The 22,792-nt window shown below is 45.0% G+C and overlaps 1 protein-coding gene across 3 annotated transcripts in view; it reads left to right on the top strand.

The window, feature by feature from the left end:
• The first annotated feature begins 15,649 nt into the window (after positions 1-15,649).
• Positions 15,650-22,792, top strand: part of LOC120529819 (genetic suppressor element 1-like) — a 79,918-nt gene continuing 72,775 nt past the window's right edge. The window contains exons 1-2 of one of the 3 annotated variants that reach the window (XM_039753992.1): positions 15,650-15,946; positions 16,029-16,128. In XM_039753992.1, coding sequence (XP_039609926.1) covers positions 16,050-16,128 — 79 coding nt within the window. In that variant the 5' untranslated portion in view covers positions 15,650-15,946; positions 16,029-16,049. Of the gene's footprint in view, positions 15,947-16,028; positions 16,129-16,150; positions 16,306-22,792 lie in introns of those variants that run through there. The other 2 variants (XM_039753995.1, XM_039753993.1) reach the window with 2 other exon arrangements.

The raw sequence follows: 22,792 nt of genomic DNA, 5'->3' as shown, positions 1-22,792 counted from the left end.
GATACATATGCATTTACATACAGTTTTTTTATTTTCGGATTTTATCTTTAAATGTGCTCAATGTTCCGAGCTTTTCAGTGGGAAATGCACCATATAAAAATAAACAGCATAGCAAAGGAAACCCAAGTTTAAATGTAAGCAAAGTGATGTGAAGCATAAAAATTAATCCCCTCCTGTGTCATGGGCTGTGGTGGAGTCAGCTAAGGTAACAAATGGGGACAGTGCTGCCTCTCAGCAAAGTGTGAAAGAAAGCAGGTGATAAGATCAGGAGAGCAGCCTTTTTGAGCCTCGAATGAAAATAGACACCTGACGGAAAAAGACGTGCGGTCTCCACGGCTTTAGTGAGTAGCAGAGGAAACCGCATACAAAGCAAACCTCTAGGTGTCAAATTCAATCACAAGCCCTTTTCTGTCTCGTGCCTCGGTCCCTCGGTCTTCAAAAGCCCTCTTGAAAGTGTCGAGTATTCACAATTCCGGTTCTAAAGTGGGCTACGTGAAGCCCCGCAACTGTTTTTGTGACTGCTCAGAATAGCTCTGGCGTAGACTGCTTGGGCCCACCTCAACGCCTCTCACGCTGGGCTCACACGATTAGTTTAGAAGCCTCTCCAGCTTACAGGTGAGCCACGTTCTACAGGAATCCCATTTGGGGGGCGGTGGGGGAGGGGTCTTCAAAATTTTGATGGCACAGTACGTGAGTGTCAAGGGTCTACACACAGGACCTTTCAAGTTAAAGAGCCCCTCGCTAAGTTTAATGAGTGAGTGACAAGTTGAGGGGCAACGCTGGAATAAAAGCCACTGAAGGGCACAGTGACAGGCAGCCCATTGCTTCATCCAGGCATTGAGCTTCGCACTTCAAATGCCACTGCTGGCTCCATCTGTCACCCCAAAAGTCGTTTCATTCTGAGAGCATTGTGGCGGTCATGTGAAAAAGTAAGTGCACCCCATGGACATTGTTGTCAACAGGTGTAAGAACACAATGAAGAGCAACGTCTTCAGGTTAAAATGAGTATTTCACATTATGGCCATGTGAAAAAGTAAATACACCCCAGTGTGAGATGGCTGGCGTCTTTACCTGGCCGGGATGCCTCCTTAAAAGAGGCTGCTACTTGACAGTTGCCACAGCGCCCCAGATTCCCACAGGGCTGTATGGGCATTACTACTTGTTGGTACATCCCTGTTGGGTTCCATGGGTGCCACCAGGGGGAGCTGTGGGAGCTGCAGAGCCCTTCCACACCTGGGAGTAATTCCAGACCCAAATGAGCCACCTGGAATAATCCCGAGTGTGGTTTAAAAAAGGAGCCAGTGGTCTCTCAGAGATGAACCACAGTCGGGAAGAAGGGGGACGAAGATAGCCAAAGGAAGTGGGGAAGGAAGGAGGCTGCAAGAGTCTGGAGAAACTTGTGACTGAGGGTATCGGTCCTTGGAGATCACTCAGGGACTCAGGGTCTGGGTGCCTTTACCCAAATAAAGAGCTCTTGTTGGGTGGCACAGGTGTCTTTACCTGTCTGTGTCAGGTTGGGGTGGCAGGTGCACCCTGGTGCTTCACAACCCCACACAAAATGATTGAATTTTTCAACACACATGACCCGGCTTACATTAGATCTTCATGCCAAGAGGGGCCTACAGATCTAGAAAGATCTGCTTGAACAAGTGGCATATCGAGTCAATATGCTGTGTTCACTCTCACAAACCAAATCAATAAAAATGCAGGATTGGCACATGGAAAGTACAAATCCACCCCTCCGTTTACCACCACTTTAAATCCATCAGATTAGAGCGAGGTGTTCCAGATGAGGTGCCAACAATCAGAAACTCCTTGTGGAGTCTGCAGGTGGACTACAGATATCGAGAGTCTGGTGCTCTCTTTGCTATTGACGTGTGTGGTGTCATCATGCCAAGATCAAAAGAACTAAGACCCACAGAAAGAAGGATGTGTCTGCCAAGGAGTCAGGTGAGGGATTTAGAAAGACCACCAAATGATTTGAAATCCATCATCTACAAGTGGTGTAGATTGAAAATGACTGCTAATTTGTGACTTAGGGTCATCTGGACAGCATCATAGCCCCCCCATAGGCAAAGTAGTTTTCTGGGGCATCAGAAACAGCGTGGGCCCCTATGCTTTTGAGTCCCCCTACCCGGCCAGTGTCCGTTGTCGCCATACATTAAAATGAGTGTCCAGGACTGGCCAACCCAAGAGCTGACCATTTGGTCTCCAAGAACCCCGAAATTGCATCATGGGATCTACAGGTAACCTTGGCAGCAGTTGGTGTCAAAGTGCAGGCATCCATAATCAGACAGAGCTGGCACAAGTACAAAGTATGACTGGCATGAGGTGAGGTGTGCCAGGACAAAGCTTTTGCTGTCCAACAAGAACATCGGAGCAGGATGACAGTCCAGGGAAAGACCAGGCCTAATGGAACAATGTGGACAGATGGATCAAAGATGGAGCTGATTGGCGGGCACAGTGACAGTAGGCACATTTGGCAGCATTTGAGGAGGAGAACCTCAAAAGGTGGCGGTGGAAATTTTTCTGGTCTCTGTGTCACTTTGCTGCCATACGTCCTGGGTGGCTTGCGGTCATCGAGTCAACTCTGAATTCCACGTCCTATCAATGGGTGCTTGAGGAGAGGTGAGGCCAGACTGAGCAGGAAAGGGACCTTTCAACATGATGAAGATCCATCAGAGGAACTGCTCAAGAAGAAGAACTGGAGGGTTATGGACTGGTAGAGTCAAAGCCCCTGATTTGAGTTCCATCGAAATGTTGGAACGGGCAGCATTTTGAAGTGGTCCAAAATGTCACCGATTCAACGTCAGAGGCTGCATTTCTGCTGAAGGGGGCAATGCCAGCTTCTGAGACCAAGGGTGGACTCACTTTTTCACCCTGGAGATCATTAGATCTGTTGATATTATTGTTAAATCAATGATTTATCTGTAGGCACTGTTTGGGATGAAGATCATAATGTCACACATGTGCACTTGAGGAACAACTTACAGGCTTAGATGATGACAATATTACCCTGGACCAACCGATGGCGCTAAGCAATAACTGCAGAATGGAAGACTGATGTCCCACCATCGATCATGTCAGCCCATCTCCATCCGCCTCCCCCTCCCAGAAACCATCATAAAGAGAACCACCGCCAGCACAACGTGATTAGTCTCGACTTGCCGTTAACACATATTTTCTTTAGCACCTTTTTGGGGTTTGCCTTTGGGTGCCCCAGACCCTTTATGACCTTCTTTGTGTTTTCTTACAATATTCATTGCAAACGTTGCCAATTTCCACAGGGTGCACTTACCTTTTCACATGGCCATAATGTGAAATACTCATTTGAACCTGAAGGGGGCTTTTTTTGTTCTTCACTGTGGTCTTGACCCGTCAACATGTCCATGGGGTGCAGTTACTTTTTCACAGGACCGTATACTGCAAAAATGGCATCCGAACTGTAACAGTGAAATGACTTTTGAGGTGAAATGTGGTGGCAGCGGTTGGATCTGAAGTCCAAAGCTCAATGCCCGGATGAAGTGCTGGGCTGCATGCAACTGACGCCTTGTACTGTCACTGAGACACGGGTGGGCTTTGCTTTTGCCCGCTTTGACCGACTTTTGAACACTTTGAAACACAAGGCGAGAGCTGCATTCTCTGTTCTGGTTTGTAGTTATTGGATCCTTTTCTGGGATTTGCTATTGATATTGAGGTGGGTGATACCTCACTACTTCAGGGTCCGCATAGCTGATGAATCCGTACGGCTTTAATTCCTGTTTATTTTCCCTCCCACATTCCAAAGAGGTACATGCAAATGACACTGGAAATTCTAAATTATTTCTAAACTAGCTGCTTGTGGTCTTCGGGACAAAAAAACCACCTGAACTCCCCCCAGCAGTTTTACTATATGGGTGAACTTGGAGAGGCGTCAGCAGACTCTTAAGAATGACCCAGGGCTGAGGGCGTGGACCCACCTGGGCTGGCTGCCCCACCGGCTTTCGTAAGAAGACACTGCTGATCCCATCGCTGGCATACGAGTTCTATTTAATCCAAAATGCTGCTGCAAGAACCATTACAAGAACTAGAAAATACGAAAACATCACTCCAGTTCTTAAATCCTTACACTGGGAACCAGTTAAGTTTAGGACAGACTTTGAAATCCTCCTTTTAAAATATAAAGCCTTAAATGACCAAGGTATGACTTACTTGTCTGAACTTATCATGGCTTACAAACCAGAGCGCACATTAAGATCTCAAGATGGCGGTCTGCTTAGGACTCCAAGGATTAATAAAATAATAATAATAATAATAAATAAACAGGGGGCCCCTAAACTGTGGAGTGGTCTGCCTGCTACTATAAGAGATGCCCCTTCGGTCTCAGCTTTCAAGACTCACGACTTCACTTTAGTACACCCTGACTAGAGCTGCTGATTAACTGCATCTCTGTTGTCAGTCGTTAGCACTAAAACATAAGGAATATGAGAGTTAGAATTTGTTACTAACCCTCACCTGGTCTGTTTCCCTTCTTGGTACTCAAATGTGGCACTTGGTGCCCACTGCCCGCCTGCCAAGTTGTTCTGCCTGCCTAAGGTAAAGTCATCTCTGATGGAGGATCACAAGAGTCGTCGGGTAGAGGGGTCCTTTCATTGGATTGGCTGGCCCAGCACTGACTCGGCTGTGGAATAGCCAGTAGGGGGAAGCAACCTGATGGCCGAGGTCTCCAGGACTCTGGACAAATCAGAATTCAATTATGTGATATCATCTACTGTCGTGTTCTGCTCTGTACTTGTAATATTTCTATTGTACTATCATATTGTTTTGAGGATTACTTGTGTTCTGTCCTGTGTATTGTTTTGTATTTACCCCCCCTTTTTTTTTTTACCACCCATTGCATGCCCAACCTACCTGGAAAGGGGTCTCCTGCCATTTTTTTTTTCCCTACAAGGGGATTTAGTTGTCTTCTTAGAGAGTGTCACATACATGCGATTGGCAGGCAGCTAAAGGGCCTGAATACCAGTAGTACCACGCCAGACCAGGGGGTGGCGAGCTGCACAGACTTCCTCTGCAGGCCATCAACGGGAAATCCCGCTCGCTTCTCGCGCCTATGATGATGTCAACTCTGGTTCCGCCACTTCCGGTCCCCCGATGACATCACTTCCAGTTCTGGTCCCGATGATGTCACTTCCTGTCTCGGCCTTTAAAGCCACCATATTCTCATCCTACCATCAGTTCTGTTTTGGATTCTGTTCTGTGAACAACTCAACCATTTACCCATTTGCAGCCAGGGCATATTTACTTGTGGCTGCCCCAAACATTTTTTTTGACGCCTCTGGCTCGTTTGTATGACAAGAGTTAAGGCTGTGGGGGTCTGTCAAAAGGCTGGGCCTGTTAAAGCCCATTGCGGCACTCCCTGTGTGATTTTGGGCTATACAAAAATAAATTGTATTGTATTGTATCCTGTTAATCTTTGTCTTTAAAATCCCTCCAGATAGACAGAGTGTTTAGTGATAACGTCAAGCCATGACCCCTGCTGTTGAGCGCTTCACACACAGCGCCGCACACACGTCTCACACAGCCAGCTCTGAACAAATATAAAAGTGCATGCATGCGCCATCTAGTGGCCGTGGTTGAGCGTGCGCAGAGCGGACCGCTCCATACACACGCAGGTTTTTCATTTATATACTGTATGTTGTCAAAGATGAGACAAAAGAGTCACAAAAAGATTTGGGGGCAGCCACCTGTATAATTACTCCTGGCAGCAAAAGAGTTAAATTGAGAGTACATTCGTGTACAGATTCAAGTCTGAAAACTGAACTGTCTGGATGAGGCAAAGATGGCGCTTTTAAAGCAGAGGAGAGGAAGTGATGTCATCAGGGCCAGAACCGGAAGTGATGTCATTGGCCCTGCAGCCGGAGGTGACGTCATCGGAACCAGGCGGAATTTCCCGTAAGGGGTCAGTACACTCCGCCAACCCCTGGTCTGGTGTGGAATATTTACCCTCATTCAGGCCCTTTAGCTGCCTCCATGCGCACGTGTGTGACAATGTGTAATGTCTAGCTGCACTGAGGTTAGTTTCTTCTATATGTTGTCAATTTAATAATAATAATAATATTAATAACTTACTGCGGTGGGTTGGCACCCTGCCCAGGATTGGTTCCTGCCTTGTGCCCTGTGTTGGCTGGGATTGGCTCCAGTAGACCCCCGTGACCCTGTATTGTGGGATTCAGCGGGTTAGAAAATGGATGGATGAATGGATAATAACTTAATAATACTAATAACAATAAATTGCATTGATGTAGCACTCTTCTCGCTACTCAAAGTGCTTAACATAGATAAAGGAGAACGACTTCAGCCACCATCGATGTGTAGCGTCCACCTGGATGATGCGGCGGCAGCCATTATTACTCCAATATGCTCAGCACACGTTAACTATAAGGTGGTGAAGACATGGGAGATGAAGCTAATTAGAGACAGGGTGATGATTAGGGGGGCTAGAATGACCAAGCCCTGGTGGACAATTTATCCAGGACATCAAGATAAACGCTACTCCTTCTGAAAGATGCCCTGAGATCTTTAATGACCTCAGTTTTTACATCTCCTCCTAAAGACTGCGCCATTTGTGCAGCACAGTGTGCCCATCACTGCACTTGGGTATTGGGGTCCCCATGCATACCACAGAGTGAGCGCCTCTCCAACATCTCTTCCAGTAGCAGCCTAAGCTTTTTCCTTGAGGGTCTCCCATCCAAGTGCTGGCAGGACCTGAAGATGCTTAACTTCAGGTGGATGACCAGTTCTGAAGCGCAGGTGGTATGGCTGCTGAATTTGTAGCACAAAATGGCAAAACAGGTCTCAGTATTATAAATAAATAAATAATGTCTCTTTATGATCTGAGCACACTCCTATAGCAAAGAAGGTGTGCGCCCCCCTAAAGGCTCCACATGCCTGCCTGCGCTTGGCCTCATCCAAGGTAGTCTGACCTCCCAACTTCAAATGGAGGTATCGGCCTACTCAGGCCCAAACTGAGGAGCTGGCTTTCAAAGTCTCAAATGCCCTCACCTATGCCACAAAAAAACTACAAAATACACAAAAATGCTCTACTAGGGGAAAAGAACCTTCAAAAACTTTGGCTAAGAGGGACAATAGCAATGGAGTATCTTGACGAGCGCAAGAATGTGTTCAGATTTAACCAGTTTTACAGTGGGGTTCATGCCAGGCACCGAATCCTGTAGGGATCTTGTAGGCACTGCCACTTGCCCCGGTGACCCTAAACTCCACAAGCAGGTAGAAGAATAGATGGATTAGGATGGAGGTAGCTTTGTAGGGACCTGGAAGGGGTGGCACTACCACAAACAATGCACTGGCACAGACACCAGACCAGTTTAGAGTTGTCAGTCAACTTAGTGACATGTCTTTGTCTTAAAGGTAAAAATGTAGTCATCATTAACAGTCAACATTTATTGTGTGATATATAGCACCTTTCATAGTGTGGCTCATGCCATGCATGGAATCCTCTAGGGATTGGCACCGGTTCCCATAAACCTGAACTAGATAAGCAGCTAAAGAATGAATATGTGGAGATAACGGCCGCAGTGCACTTTAGTAATCTTACTTGGTATTCAGTCAAGTAGGCTTTCTGTAGGATCCGAGTCAATCCTAAGACCCCAAGTGTGTTGACACTAGACCCCTTATGTGTGGCCTGTTGATGAGTGGTTAAATACTTAAGATCTGTCACAAACCCTAGTGCCACAGTTTGCCCAGGGAAAGGTGGCACGACCTTTTGCAAGCATAACATGTGTATGGCTGTGTTAATTAACAGATATAAAGATGGCATGAATCTGGACATTAATGCCAACACACTAGGGTTAATTGAACCTACAGTTCTGCTCCCATCATTACACTCGTGCAGGGGTGGCATGATATGGGTATCAATGCCAACATACTAGGGCTAATTGAACCCATAATTATGCTGCCCTTATTAAATTTGCAAGGGGTGGCATGAATATGGGTATTAATGCCAACATATTAGGGCTAATTGGACCTATCTTTGCTATGTATTCATTACACTGGCACAGAGCTAGCGTGAATATACAGTATATATTAATACAAACGTATTGGGGCTAGTTGGATCAACAGATTTGCTGCCCTCATTACACTGGCAAAGAGATGAAGTGATATGGGTATTAATGCCAACACACTAGGGCTAATTGGACCTATGGTTATGCTATCCTCATTATACTGGCACAGGTATGGAGTGGTCTGGGTATGGATGCAAACATATTAGGGCTAAGTGGACCTATATTTGCTATGCGTTCATTACACTGGCACAGGGCTGGCATGAATATAGATATTAATGCAATCATATTAGGGCTAACTGGATCTATAGTTACCCTGCCCTCAATACACTGGCACAGGACTGGCATTATATGTGTATTAATGCCAACACTCAATAGCTAATTTGACCTATGGTTGTGCTGCCATCATTTCACTGGCAGAGGGATGGCATGATATGTGTATTAATGCTAACACAGTGGAGCTAATTGGACCTATGGTTGTGCTGCCCTCATTATATTGGCACAGGAATGGCATGATGTGGGTATTAATGCCAAATTGTTAGGGCTAATTGAACCTATATTTGCTCTGCTTTCATTACACTGACACAGGGCTGGCATTAATATAGATAGTAATGCAAACATATTAAGGCCAATTGAACTTACAGTGGTCCTGCCCTCATTACACTGGCACAAAAAAAGGCATGAATCTAGATATAAACACCAATACACTAGGGCTAGCTGGACTTGCAGTCAGTGCCAACTCTCTCAGATTACTAGAAAACTGAAGTCATGTGGGCGTTGGGCAATGTGAGCCCAGCAAGAGATAAAGTGAGGGCAGTTAGGAGTTTAAAAAGCAGAAGTAGAACTAGAGGCTACTTCCCTCTGCAGACCACCAGGGCCCTAATTACATCCTCCTCACCATTGTCACCTCGACCAATTAAAGCAAGAGCACTTTAACTTTAGCATAGAAGAGAGGAATTGAACCCCCAGCATTTGCATCTTCAGATGTACTTGCTGGTGGTCTTTCAGTCTTGTTGCTGAGGCCCCTCAGATTGGCTCATATGGCGGATGACTTCATCCAGGACAACTTCCAACATCTGTGATATAACGGGTTGCACGCCATTTATTTTTCCAGTTGTCACACAGTGTCAGTAATGGGATTTGAGCCCACAACCTCAGGGTTTGAAGTCTAAAACCTTAATGCCACACCACACGGCTTGTGCACTATTATTATTGTTAGGACTTTAACTTCTTTAGTTGCAAAACTTCAGCATTTCGTCACAGGGCATCAATCAAATCTGCAAGGGTAGCAGCAGGGAGGCTGGCACTGGCATGATGTGCTGGTAAAGATCAGCTACCATGCCCAACATCTCCAAGGAGCTTTGAACACAAAACACATTAGTAAGAGAGTTAAGTGTGCTGCCCTGGTGTCAGTGGTGGGATTTAAAAAATTACAGTGGATACAACAAAACAAAGGGGGGGCATACGGGCTAAGTGACAGTGTCTGACTGCTCAAATAAGACAGCAGGAGTCACAAAGAGAAGATCTGTTTGTTACGGCGAGCTGGCACTTGGGTACGTGTGGTTGGGCCCAGTGTGCCATGTTTTGTGATTCACAGGGATGAGAGTACGGCAGCCACATTCATACTGAATAAGAACGCTGACATAAGAGTGGCATCAGTAAGGGCATGAGGACGACTCACAGGCGGGACAGAGAAGCCAAAACCCATAGGGAAGAGGTAGTGAGCGCATTTGGGTTTGCTCAGTGGAATCTTTGAATTGTTCTTTACTTATTTTAGCACATCTTGTACAGTATGGCGCCTTTTCACAGACAGCAAAACCACAATGAACTTTACAAAGATAGATAGATAGATAGATAGATAGATAGATAGATAGATAGAGTGAAAGGCACTATATAATAGATAGATAGATAGATAGATAGATAGATAGATAGATAGATAGATAGATAGAAAGGCACTATATAATAGATAGATAGATAGATAGATAGATAGATAGATAGATAGATAGATAGATAGATAGATAGATAGATAGATAGATAGATAGATAGATAGATACTTTATTAATCCCAAGGGGAAATTCACATAATCCAGCAGCAGCATACTGATAGAAAACAATTAAAGAGTGATAACAATGCAGGTATAACAGACAATAACTTTGTATAATGTCTCCTTAGTCTGTCTGAGGAGCAGGATGGTAACAGCAGTCTGTCTCTGAAGCTGCTCCTCTGTCTGAAGATGATCCTGTTCAGTGGATGCAGTGGATTCTCCATGATTGACAGGAGTCTGTTCAGTGCCCATCGCTCTGCCACGGATGCCAATCTGTCCAGCTCTGTGGCTACAATAGAGCCTGCCTTCCTCACCAGTTTGTCAAAGTGTGAGGCGTCCTTCATCTTTATGCTGCCTCCCCAGCACACCACTGCGTAGAAGAGGGCGCTCACCATAACTGTCTGGTAGAACATCTGCAGCATCTTATTACAGATGTTGAAGAATGCCAGCCTTCTAATGAAGTATAGTCGGCTCTGTCATCTCTTGCACAGATCATCAGTATTGGCAGTCCAGTCCAGTTTATCATCCAGCTGCACTCCCAGGTACTTATAGGTCTGTACCCTCTGCACAGTCACCTCTGATGATCACGGGGTCCATGAGGGGCCTGGGCCTCCTAAAATCCACCACCAGCTCCTTGGTTTTGCTGGTGTTCAGTTGTCAAAGAAAGAAATCTGAAAAAGATACCAGCAGAATAGAAGATAAATGAACGCAAGAAGGACAGATATCAGTCGATTGATGTATACTGCTCAAGAAAATGAAAGGCACCTTTGGAATCCGAGTATTGCATCAAGTCAATGCCACTTGTGGGCTGTTGATCTGGTCAGTGAAGTAGTAGAGGGGCTTGGTCATCAGTTTCAGCTGCTTTGGTGCACTAGAGTGGCACCAATGAGACGACCCACAAAACAGGAATGAATGGGTTAACAGGTGGAGGGAGACCACTGGCATTTTGCCCTCCCCATCTTTTTTGTCACTCGTTTTGCAATTGGCTACAGTCAGTGTCACTACTTGTATCATGAGGCCATACCTGGACCCTACAGAGCTGGCACAGGTAGTCCAACTTCTCCAGGATGGCACATCAATACGTGTCATTGCCAGAAGGTTTGCTATGTCTCCCAGCACAGTCTCAAGGGCATGGAGGAGATTCCAGGAGACAGACAGGCAGTTACTCCAGGAGAGCTGGACAAGGCCCCTCGTAGAAGGTCCTTAACCCATCAGCAGGACCCACCGCTATCTGCTCCTTTTTTGGAGTGTCTTTGAGTTCAGCCCTCTCTCTGTCGGTTGATCCTTTTCATTTCCGTCCTTTCGTTCCTCACACATCACCACATCAGTCCATTTCAGTAGAGAGAGCCAGCAGGATTTGTTTTTCCCATTGAGATCTGATGGGTTTTCAAAGTGTTCCTTTCATATTTTTGAGCAGTTCATTTATTTGGTTTCAAACAAAACAATGAGATGATAGGGAGCTATAAACTGTGTTGCCACTTTATTAGGTATGGCCCCATCTCATAACTTCTCAGTTTCGACACCTCGTTTGTGACAGACATCAGAAGAATGTTCAAAGTCCACATGGACAACGACAGGACGCTTTATCTGTGAGACTGGAGAAGCACCCACTGTGCCACCATGTGCCCCACCTACCTGAAGTACGGACTTATTTATTTTACTGTATCCATCCATTCATCCATTATCCAGCCCGCTATATCCTTACTACAGGGTCACGGGGGTCTGCTGGAGCCAATCCCAGCCGACACGGGGTGCAAGGCAGGAAACAAACCCTGGGTAGGGCGCCAGCCCACCGCACCTGCTTCTGACGTGGGTGTCTTTTATATTCAGTCTGAGGCGGTCCAGGTTGGGACAAGACAGGAGAAAGTGATGTCAGTCTGGTGTTCATTCTAACCGACTCCTTAATTAGTGAGCCGTTTCTGCTGCCGATTCACTTTGTCGGGCCTCGTTTTATTTGATGTGACTCGGACCCCTTAGTTGCTTCTTTTTCCTTAATGAGATACAAAACAAGCTGCCACATGACCAGCTAATAACGCACACACACATATCCACACACACACTAGGGACAATTTAGGATTGCCAATTCACCTAACATGCATGTCTTTCGACTGTGGGAGGAAACCCACGCAGACATGGGGAGAACATGCAAACTCCACACAGGGAGGAACCGGGAAGTGAACCCAGGTCTACTAACTGTGAGTCACAACAGCGCTACCCACTGCGCCACCATGCCGCCCTTTACTGTATCCTTCCTAGTCACATTTCATGGAATTGATCTAACATATATCATAACAGATTTCTATATTTTCTTGAATAATTAATTACAGTATGTTTATTGAATGTCGTATTCCACATTTATTATCTATAGTGCCTTTCATGTGCATATATTTTACAGCATAGTGTTTGTAATATCATATGTCTTGTCCTTAACTGAACGACTGACCATCTCTATATTTATAACATAACGCCTTTCATGTCTAGCACTCTGACTTAAAAAAATTAATTGATAACAAAATCCAAACAAACCAGAAAAAGCGATGCACCCTGTAAAGAGCGGGAAAAAAAAAAAAAGGACTTTCACATGGGACACCGAAACAACAAAAGGGTTTCTTTGGTGATTAAAAGTCGCTCCCGGTGTGTTCTTCTTCACATACAGATGCCCATCCATCCATCCTTTATCCAACCCGCTATATCCTAACTACAGGGTCACGGGGGCCTGCTGGAGCCAATCCCAGCCAACACAGGAAGCAAGGCAGGAAACAAACCCCAGGCATGGCGCCAGCCCACCGCACCCGCTTCCGACGTGGGTGTCTTTTATATTCAGTCAGAGGCAGATGGGGTAGCACTTCCAAGTTGGGACAAGACAGGAGAAAGTGGCGTCAGTCTGGTGTTCATTCTAACCGACTCCTTAATTAGTGAGCCGTTTCTGCTGCCGATTCACTTTGTCGGCCCTCGTTTTATTTGATGTGACTCGGACCCCTTAGTTGCTTCTTTTTCCTTAAAAACAAGCTGCCACATGACCAGCTAATAACGAAAATCTGGTAAAATAAAGAAAGGTGAGGGTCTTGGTCTTGGTGGTCGGCTCATGGCACCAAAACATCTTAGAAAAAACAGAAAATCAACAGCCTGCTGTGGCACATTGAGAGCAGCAACAAGTCCTGATATTCAATGACGGCTTTAATTAACAGCAAGAATGGGCTTCTCATTAAGAACTTGACAGGAGTTTGACGTTCATCCGTCGGCTCGTTTCACGTCTTATTTCTGTTTGGCTGCCATTTAATGAAGACATGAATCAGTTCAGAGGACTGAAGCCTTTAAAACAGGGCTATTAAAATGAAGGGAGAAAGAAGTTCATTGGCAGAGAAAACTGATTAGGAAAAGGATTAGAATGAAAACCTGCAGCCACTGCGGCCCACCAGGACTGGAGCTGGAGATCCCTGTTCTTGATGGTCTCCCATAATGTTTCGGACAATTGGCATCCCAGGTGTTTGCGATTCCTCGAGTGGGTTTCATGGTTTCATAGGGTACCTCGGCTTGCTTTTACCCTTTGGAGTTTGTAGTGGCCATTGATGAACATGAGGGCAAGGGCTGTGCCAATGAAAGTCAAAGAAGCCATCGTGAGGCTGAAAAACAAGAATCAAACCATTGGAGTCATCAGTAAAACCTTAGGATGACCAAAATCAACTGTCTGGAGTATCATTAAGAACGCACTGGTGGGGGCTCAGTAATCATAAAAGGGACTGGTAGGCCAAGTAAGACCTCCACTGCGGATGACAGAAGAATCCTCACTATGGTTAAGAAAAAGCCCACCCACGCCTGTGTGACACTTCAGAAACAGTCTTCAGGGGGCCAATGTGGACAAGCAAAGCCGTGGGGGGAAAGCCACATGGGAAGGCAGGCAGTGGTTGAGCCGGGCACTGAGTCCACGGCCACAGAAGTGTGAAGTTACTCACCTGCCCCCAAAATGACTGAGGTACAATACAATACAATACAGTTTATTTTTGTGTAGTAGCCCAAAATCACGCAAGGAGTGCCACAGTGGGCTTTTACTGGCCCTGCCTCTTGACAGCCCCCCAGCGTTGACTCTCTAAGAAGACAAGGAACAACTCCCAAAAAAAAAACCCTGTAGGGAAAAAATGGAAGAAACCTCGGGAAAGGCAGTTCAAAGAGAGACCCCTTTCCAGGTAGGTCGGGTGTGCAGTGGGTGTCAAAAAGAAAAAGGGGGTCGATACAACACAATGCACAGAACAGACCAAATCCTCAATACAGTATAAAAAAAATAAACATTTTTGAAGTACGTAGCAGAATTTAACAATGGATGACATCGCATAATATGATTTGGATTTGTTAAGAGTCCTGGAGACCTCATCCACCAAGCTGCCTCCCCCATTTGGCCATTCCACAGCTGAGGTACACTGCAGGCCCCTAAAAAGACCACCAAATGACATGCTGCATGACTTGGACACCCCTGCCTTAGAGCTTGTCATCAGTTTTCATCCTTTGGTGACTTTGTCCTTTTAAATTGAGTACTGGAGCAGTCTTCTCTTTATAGCGCCTTTTCAAACCCGTCTGTTTAAAATTTATAGACATCTGCCTATCGGTGTCTTGGAAACAGTGCCAGGCCTTTTTTCATATAGCGCCTTTCCCACCTCTAATCACCTGTCTGCCAGTTTAATTTTGTAATTTTAATAAACGCCTACACTAATTTGAAATTGATTTCTGTAATTTTAGGGGCTGCGGTGGGCTGGCGCCCTGCCCGAAGATTTTGTTCCTGCCTTGCGCCCTGTGCTGGCTGGGATTGGCTCCAGCAGACCCCCATGACCCTGTGTTAGGATATAGCGGGTTGGACAATGACCGACTGACTGAATTTAGGGGCTTTGCCATCTTTAATAAAATAACCAGGTATCTACGGGCATCTCTCTTATATGGCAGCTTCAATATCTGCTCAATCACAGACGGATGTGTGGGCCTCTGGGACTTCAGCGACCTGCAAGTTTTATAAATTGAAATCTTACTCTGTTCACTTTTGTACTGTATGGCTCTAGGGCTGGGGTGGGTGCAAGTGAGGGGTTTCAAATTTATATATGAAAATGTTTTTACTTTGTGATCCTCTTCCTCATTTTAAAAATCAAATAAAAGATTGATTAAAAAATAGATCTATTTAATATAGTGCTCTTCCATTCTAAGCTCTTCTGAGCAGTGTCAACTTTATTTTTCAGATCCACCACGTTGTTCGGCCTGATGCCAGTCAGATGTGCTGTTAGTGTCCGCTGGCTCAGCTTCGCCGATCTTTTGAGGATTTCAAGCCGTGCATGAAGACCCCCCCCCCCAGGTCGCCGTCTCGGCTCAGTGGTGGTCTTTTAAACCCCCATTCCTGTCCTTTTCGCTTCCCACCGCGGCTGTGTAAGGAGACAAGTGACGGTCCTTACCGAGTGAGCCACCCTGCCACGTGACTCGAGGTGACCTCATCTTTTGGTGCAAACTTGAAGTCACTGTACAAAAATAATAAAAGTATTGTTGTCAGCGTTTTTTTTTTTTTTAATAAGATAAAATAGAGGAAAAGCTTAAAATAAAGTTTAAAGAGAAGTCAATCCGATTTGAGAGATCAGATAATCGGCTGCTGCTTGTTCAGGTTGACAAAGCCAAAAAGGGGAAACTCCATAGTTGCAGCAGATGGCGGTTTTGCGTGTGGTTGATTATTTCTTCACTCGGCGTTCGCCCTCTGAGTGTAAATAAAGAGAGAGCGAGGGAGAGAGAAAGAAAGAAAAAAAGAGGAGAGAAGCCGAGGCGTTTCGACCAGCCATTTGTGCACAGGAAGTGAGTTTCCTCATCTTTGATGTGCTTATTAAAATTGCAAAAAAAAAAGAGAACTTATTAAACAGAGCGATGCGCGACTGTGAACACCGGCACGCCGAACTTCTTCTTACCGACTCAGTTCACGTTGACCCATGGCGTCCAGTTACACGGCCCTCTATCTACAGATGAAGCTTAAAGACCCCCGGAGGCTCCTCCAGAGGGCAGCAAGCGGTGAGTTCCAAGGGACGCCGTCGGGATCGCTGAGGGGAATCGGAAACGAATAGCAAAGCGTCCGTAATGAACAGCACCGGACACTCTAACCCCGATTGGTCTGCGTCAAGCTTCGGTCTTCGGTGTAGCGGTGCGGGGAAGATGGAGAGGACTCAGGTGTTCCGAAAATGTCAGCAGGTATTCTGAAACCACATGAAGGTGTTGATTCCTACAAGCGCTGCCTTTATAAGAGCGTTCACATTCATATAGCGTGGTACCCGATGGAGTGAAAGATACACGTGTGGGTGGGAAGACAAATCCGGGAAAACTTAACACTTGGTTATTAAATTAAACACAAAGGCCAAAACCTTTCTAGCGAGGGCTGTGACTCCGGAATGGAACCAACTCCACGTCAGCCATATAGTGGGAGTAGAGCAGAGCTCTTTAAATACAGCAGGAGGAAAGCGAAGCGCCCGAGGAAACTCACTGGGCAAAGCCGCAAGGAAAGTAAAGCGTAACAAGCAAGCAGTAGAGACAGGGCAGGACACACACACACACACAGCAAGAGACAGTTAAGCATCACCACGAAACCGGAGCACCGGACAAAACCCTACATTCACACGGGGAGAACACACGCGCACACTCACATTAGACCTTGCGACCCAAGTGAATAGCATAACAGGTTTCAGTGGTGCTGATGCAGTTACAAATGTTTAACTAAATAGCAGATATCATTTGTGATGCGAAAACAATTAGAAAGATTTCTCGAATAACCAAATAACATTTAAAATGGCTCGGATGAGCTAAACGAGTTGACCATTAAGGCACAAAGGAAACGGCTGCTGAAAATGGGGCTTTGTTGTCAAAAAAGATGCAACATAGCAACACTTGTCATGTCTCCTGTATTTGGAATCAATCTAATGATATCTTGATAAAAAGTTTTACTTTAAACGTTAAAATGTATGGGTGTGTCCAGACACTTGACTGGTAGTAGTAGTATGTATATATATATATATATATATATCTATATATATATATATATATATATATATATCTTCTTCTTCTTCTTTCGGCTGCTCCCGTTAGGGGTTGCCACAGCGGATCATCTGTCTGCATATTGATTTGGCAAAGTTTTACACAGGATGCCCTTCCTGACGTAACCCTCCCCATTTATCCGGGCTTTGGACCGGCACGAAGAAAAACACTGGTCTGTGCATTCTCTGTGGCTGGGTTAGTAAGTATATATATATATATATATATATATATATATATATATATCTGCTGTGGGTTGGCACCCTGCCCGGGATTGGTTCCTGCCTTGTGCCCTGTGTTGGCTGGGATTGGCTCCAGCAGACCCCGTGACCCTGTGTTCGGATTCAGCAGGTTGGAAAATGGATGGATATACACACACACACATATATATATATAGGGTGAGTCAAAATTATGTTAACACTAATTGTACTGCTATGTATATACTTGATGGTGAACAGGCTTATACAATTGCACATATGAAATATTTTTTGTGAATAAATTGTTACTCCACCATTCAAATGTTAAGATAATTTGGACTTGCTATATATATATATATATATATATATATATATATATACACACATATATATATATATATACACACACACCCAGGGATAGGCATAAGCAGGTTTACACTTGTTTGTATGGAAAAACACATGCAGGTTATGATAATATGATTTTTACAATAGCTTTATTAAATTCAAGAATAATACAAATACAGAATACAGTTATTAATAACTGAATAATAATACAAGGATAAATGGGGAGGGTTACGTCAGGAAGGGCATCCAGTGTAAAACTTTGCCAAATCAATATTCAGACAATAAATTTGGATGATCCACTGTGGCAACCCCTAATGGGAAAAGAAGAAGAATACAAGAATAAACTCTGTGTTTTACTTAGAACAGTAAGCCTACTTTTGCCCACCTCTGTACATATCTAATATATATTTAGGTATATATCTGTTCTCTATGTCCATGTGGTTTTCCTCCAGGGGCTCCAGTTTCCCCCACTGTCCAAAGACATTCAGGTTAGGTGAACAGGTTAGGTGTGTTGTGTGTGTGTGTTCATCCTGCAGTGTACTGGCATCCTGTCCAGGTGTTGTTCGTGCCAAGTGCCCATTGCTTGCTGGAACAGACTTCAGCTTCCTTACGACCCTGAGCTGAATGTGTGAATACAGAAAATGAATGGCTGGATTTTGAATGTTCTTCCCAAGATTGCGTGGATTTCCTCCTGCAGTGTGGAGACATGCAGGTTAGGTGGGCTGGCATCTCTAAATCGGCCCCATGAGTGTGTAGTGGGTGTGTATGTATGTGTGTGAATCTGTTTACCTCTTTACCTTGCAGTGGACTGGATCCTGCCTTTTGCTCTGTGCTTGTTGGGGGAGGCTCCAGCCCCCCAGAACACTGCTCAGGGTGAAGAAGGCTTAGAGACTGGTATGGTATGGAGATATGCAGTGTATATATATATATATATATATATATATATATATATATACAGAGAGAGAAAGAGAGAGACTCTGTGCATATAACAATCAGGGAGTTCTGTTCCAATGATATTTTAGGCTGATTTTACTCCCCATTGTAAGGCCTTGCTGTCCCATGCTGTGCCGTGATGGAGCAGGTGAGTTTACTCTCCTCTCAATTGTCCATCTGTAGAAGCTGCTGTATACTGGCCAAACTTCCTCAGCCTTCTCAGGAAATACAAACGCTGCTGGGCTCTCCCCACCAAGTCTGTCATGCAGTGGGTCCAAGTGAGATCCTCAGAGATGTCAATGCCAAGAACTGTAACTATGGCCATGTCTGTCTCTCTGGTGTACAGTGGTGGGCGCTGACCTCTCTTCCTCCATGTGTCAGTACTCATCTCCTTCATTTTGCTGGTATTAAGATAGAGATGACTGTACTGACGCCACTTCACAAGGCCAGCCACCTCCCTCCTGTATGCTGACTCCAATGACGGTGGTATTATCTGCAAATTTAATAAAGCTGGTGTTATGTTGGGAAGTGACACAGTCATGGGTGAGGGCGTGTAAATGTACAGCATGGGACTCAACACATCTTTGTGGGTTTCCTGTATTTGTGATTATTGTTTTTGAATTGTTGTTCTCCAGCCAGACTGACAGGTCTGCCTGATAAAGAGTCCAGGACCACATTGCAGAGAGAAGGTGGCACACTGAGAGTGGAGAGCTTGTTGGTGAGCTTAGCTGGTATCACATTGTTAAAAGCCGAGCTCTAATCAATAAACAGCAATCAGCATAGCAGTCCATGTTCTCCAGCTGTGTTAAGAACTGCATGCCATGTTATGCTAAGTGTGCCCGCTGTCGACCTGTGTGGTCTTTTTGAAAACTGTAGGGGGTACCGTTGTGTTGGGGATGGTTTTTCTCATAGTATTTCTTCACTATAGAAGTCAATGCAACAGGCTGGCAGTCATTCAGACAGCTTTGCTCTTTGTTGGCCAGTGGAGTAATGGTGGTTGTTTTTATAGCAGGAGGGGACTGCAGCTTCCATAACGGAGAGGTTAAGCATGCCAGCCAGAACATCAGCCAGGGCTGCACATCCAGAGTTGTTATCAGGGTCAGCTGAATTCTGGGGGTTTATCTTCCTCAGAGACTTTTCCACACCCACGGATGATATTGTAAACGGGGCACTGAACCCTCACTAGCCCCCCTGTCCTGCCCATTGGCTCACTGTTGTGGGCTTCAAAGGGGGCATAGAATTCATTGAACTCATCTGGAGAGACATGGCTGTCAGTGGTCCAACCTTTCCTTCTGTCTCTCCTGTGATGTGTATATATACAGTATACACACACACATATACACAGCATATATATCATTGTATATACTGTTAACAACTGGCATATATGAGGATATTGCAGTACCATATGCCATAATAAGGTGTGTGCAGGGCTGTCTTAACGCATGGGCACGCTGGGCAGTTATCTATGTATGTTGTGACTTGCTGGCAATACATAAATACTATACTACACGAAACTATAAATAATGGTTATTGTGTTACACGTGGCATTCACCTCTGATTTAGTATCACGGTCACCTCTGCCACCTCACGTGCAGGTATGTGTACGGATCTCACGTACTGCATCACGTCAAAGTGTACATGTTAACGTCACTTCAACTCAATTCTGTGCAAAGAACCTTCACAAATGTTTGTGTTGAACACTTGATTAATAATAAATAATTCATAGTAATTTCATGCTGTGCCATCTCCTTCTGTATGGTTTACCTGTTGAGTATCATTTATGTGCTGAAATGTTTGTGTTTTTCAAGGCTGATGTTATATTGTTCATACGTTTGTGTTGATTAATCTTTGCTGTACAGCATGTATTTTAATGTTTAAACACTGATGTTGTTGTTAGTACCAATACAAGAAATAGAGGTTTAATGTTATCAACCATTTACATTTTAATTCCTTTGAGTGGTTGTGGAGGTAGGGGGCCCAGTTCACTGCTTTGCCCCGGGGGACCTATAATTAAGGCGGCCCTGGATCTATCTATCTATCTATCTATCTATCTATCTATCTATCTATCTATCTATTATATAGTGCCTTTCACATCTATCTAACTATCTATCTATTATATAGTGCCTTTCACATCTATCTATTATATAGTGCCTTTCACTCTATCTATCTATCTATCTATCTATCTATCTATCTATCTATCTATCTATCTATCATATAGTGCCTTTCTTGTGTATATTTTTGTTATATAGTGTTTTTCTATCTATCTGTGTGGCTGCTGGGTGGCACTGTTGCTCGCCTTTTCTCAACAGACAGACGCAGGACACGGGATAAAATCACCAAGAAGATATTTATTTTCTTTCTTCTTCTTTGTATTGTGCCTCAGAACACCTCCACCACACTAAACAGCAACAAATCAGCACAGCTAATCACTAAATTCTCCTTCACACCTCCCAGCAAGCTCTGTCACACTCCCTCCCAACTCCAGCTCGCTTTCTGGATCCCCAACAGTCCTTTATATCGTCCATGATGCGGAAGTGCTTCCATTCTTCTGTCCCTGTGACTTGTCAGCACTTTCGGGTCAGATGGAGAACCCTTTAATCAGCCCGGAAGTACTGTGGGGCTTCCGTCCTCATGAATTCCAAGCACTTCTGTGCTGCAAGGGAAGCATGACTCCCTAGGTCCTTTCACGGCTTCCCCTGGTGGCACCCATGGCACCTAACAGGCCTGAGAAACTGAATTCCAAGTCCCAGGATGCCCTGCGGGAATCCAAGGCACCGCTACACTACAGGGGAGCTGCCATCTAGGCTTTTGGGGGAGGCAGTGTCCTGAAAAAGGTGCCTTCTCCCATCCTTCTATCACAGGGCCATGTGATGAGCTGCCGACCATCCGCCACACTATCTATCTATCTATCTATCTATCTATCTATCTATCTATCTATCTATCTATCTATCTATCTATCTATCTATCTATCTATCTATCTATCTATCTATATGAATGAAACAATGCCATGACCGACCCTGCCCTGAGAGCACTGAGGGTCTAGGATATGGAGGGATGGATTAATTGATGGTTGAAGCAGAACATTGGGGTGGAGTTGGAGTTCTGGAGCTGCTCCTCCTACCCACTCCTCTCAGCCCATGGAGTTTGTCCATTTTACTTATCTCCGTGACGTATGAGGTGTTTAAAAGGAGAATTAATGTGCATGGGCTCTATAAATAAAGAGTTATTTGACAAAAGAAAAAAAAAAACTCGTCTTATTACTATAGTTGTGAAAGTATACTATATTATTGTTTTTCTTTTTTTGTAATTTCTCCTATTTTACGGCATGTCCACAGTAGCGTAACTGTAATCCATGGCTTTGCTCTAAAGATGCGTTAGATGGCGTGCGTACCCTCATGAAGTGTGACGCGATGACAGACCCCTCTCCTTATGCGTGCTATACAAAGGCTTGTTTGGACTCTCCGACTGTCTGGCTCACCTGCCCGGATTTGGCCCCGCCTGCTGTGCGCCTGTTGCTCCGCCCCCTGGCCCTCTGACAACAGTGTTTAAGGTCTGAGGCGAGAACTTCACTTTACGTTACGTTACGGTACAGGCTACGCTTGAAGTTGGCCGCTGCTCACTCGTAGATCTTCACGGCACTTCTGCGGTTTAATGGTTGCAGTGTGTGCAGCACCGACACTTTGATTTTGTAATCGTTGGAGTTAGGATGACTCTTATTTCTTTCAGTAGTCCGTACCGGTAGTCCTCACGACCTCTTGGCACTCGGTAATGCCACACGGCAGCTGTCTCTTGGGAGTTGACGCGAGGGCGCGACGATTTCCTATTAAAAATCTCGATATATGGACAACATCCAAAGCTCTGAACGCCAACCCCTTGACCATCCAACCAGGACTGTAAAATAAAATTTACGCATCTCCGAGTTTATGTATATTCGAGAGGGACAACCGCACTTCAGCATCCCCCCCATCCCAGTGACCGATAGCACGTGAATATAATATAACAAGCAAACTGTTCCATACTATGTTTTTATTTATTTATCTTTACTGCGCTCTTCATTGAGGCGAGCGGTACAATATACAGTACTTAAAATTGTGGTCGGTCAGTCAGTCATTATCCAACCCGCTATATCCTAACACACGGTCACAGGGGTCGGCTGGAGCCAATGCCAATTGTTCTTT

Source organism: Polypterus senegalus, chromosome 5, assembly GCF_016835505.1.
Source record: "Polypterus senegalus isolate Bchr_013 chromosome 5, ASM1683550v1, whole genome shotgun sequence".
Classification (NCBI taxonomy): Eukaryota; Metazoa; Chordata; class Cladistia; order Polypteriformes; family Polypteridae; genus Polypterus; species Polypterus senegalus.
The sequence above is the reverse complement of the archived record's forward strand: the minus strand, read 5'-3'. Positions and strand labels throughout refer to the sequence as shown.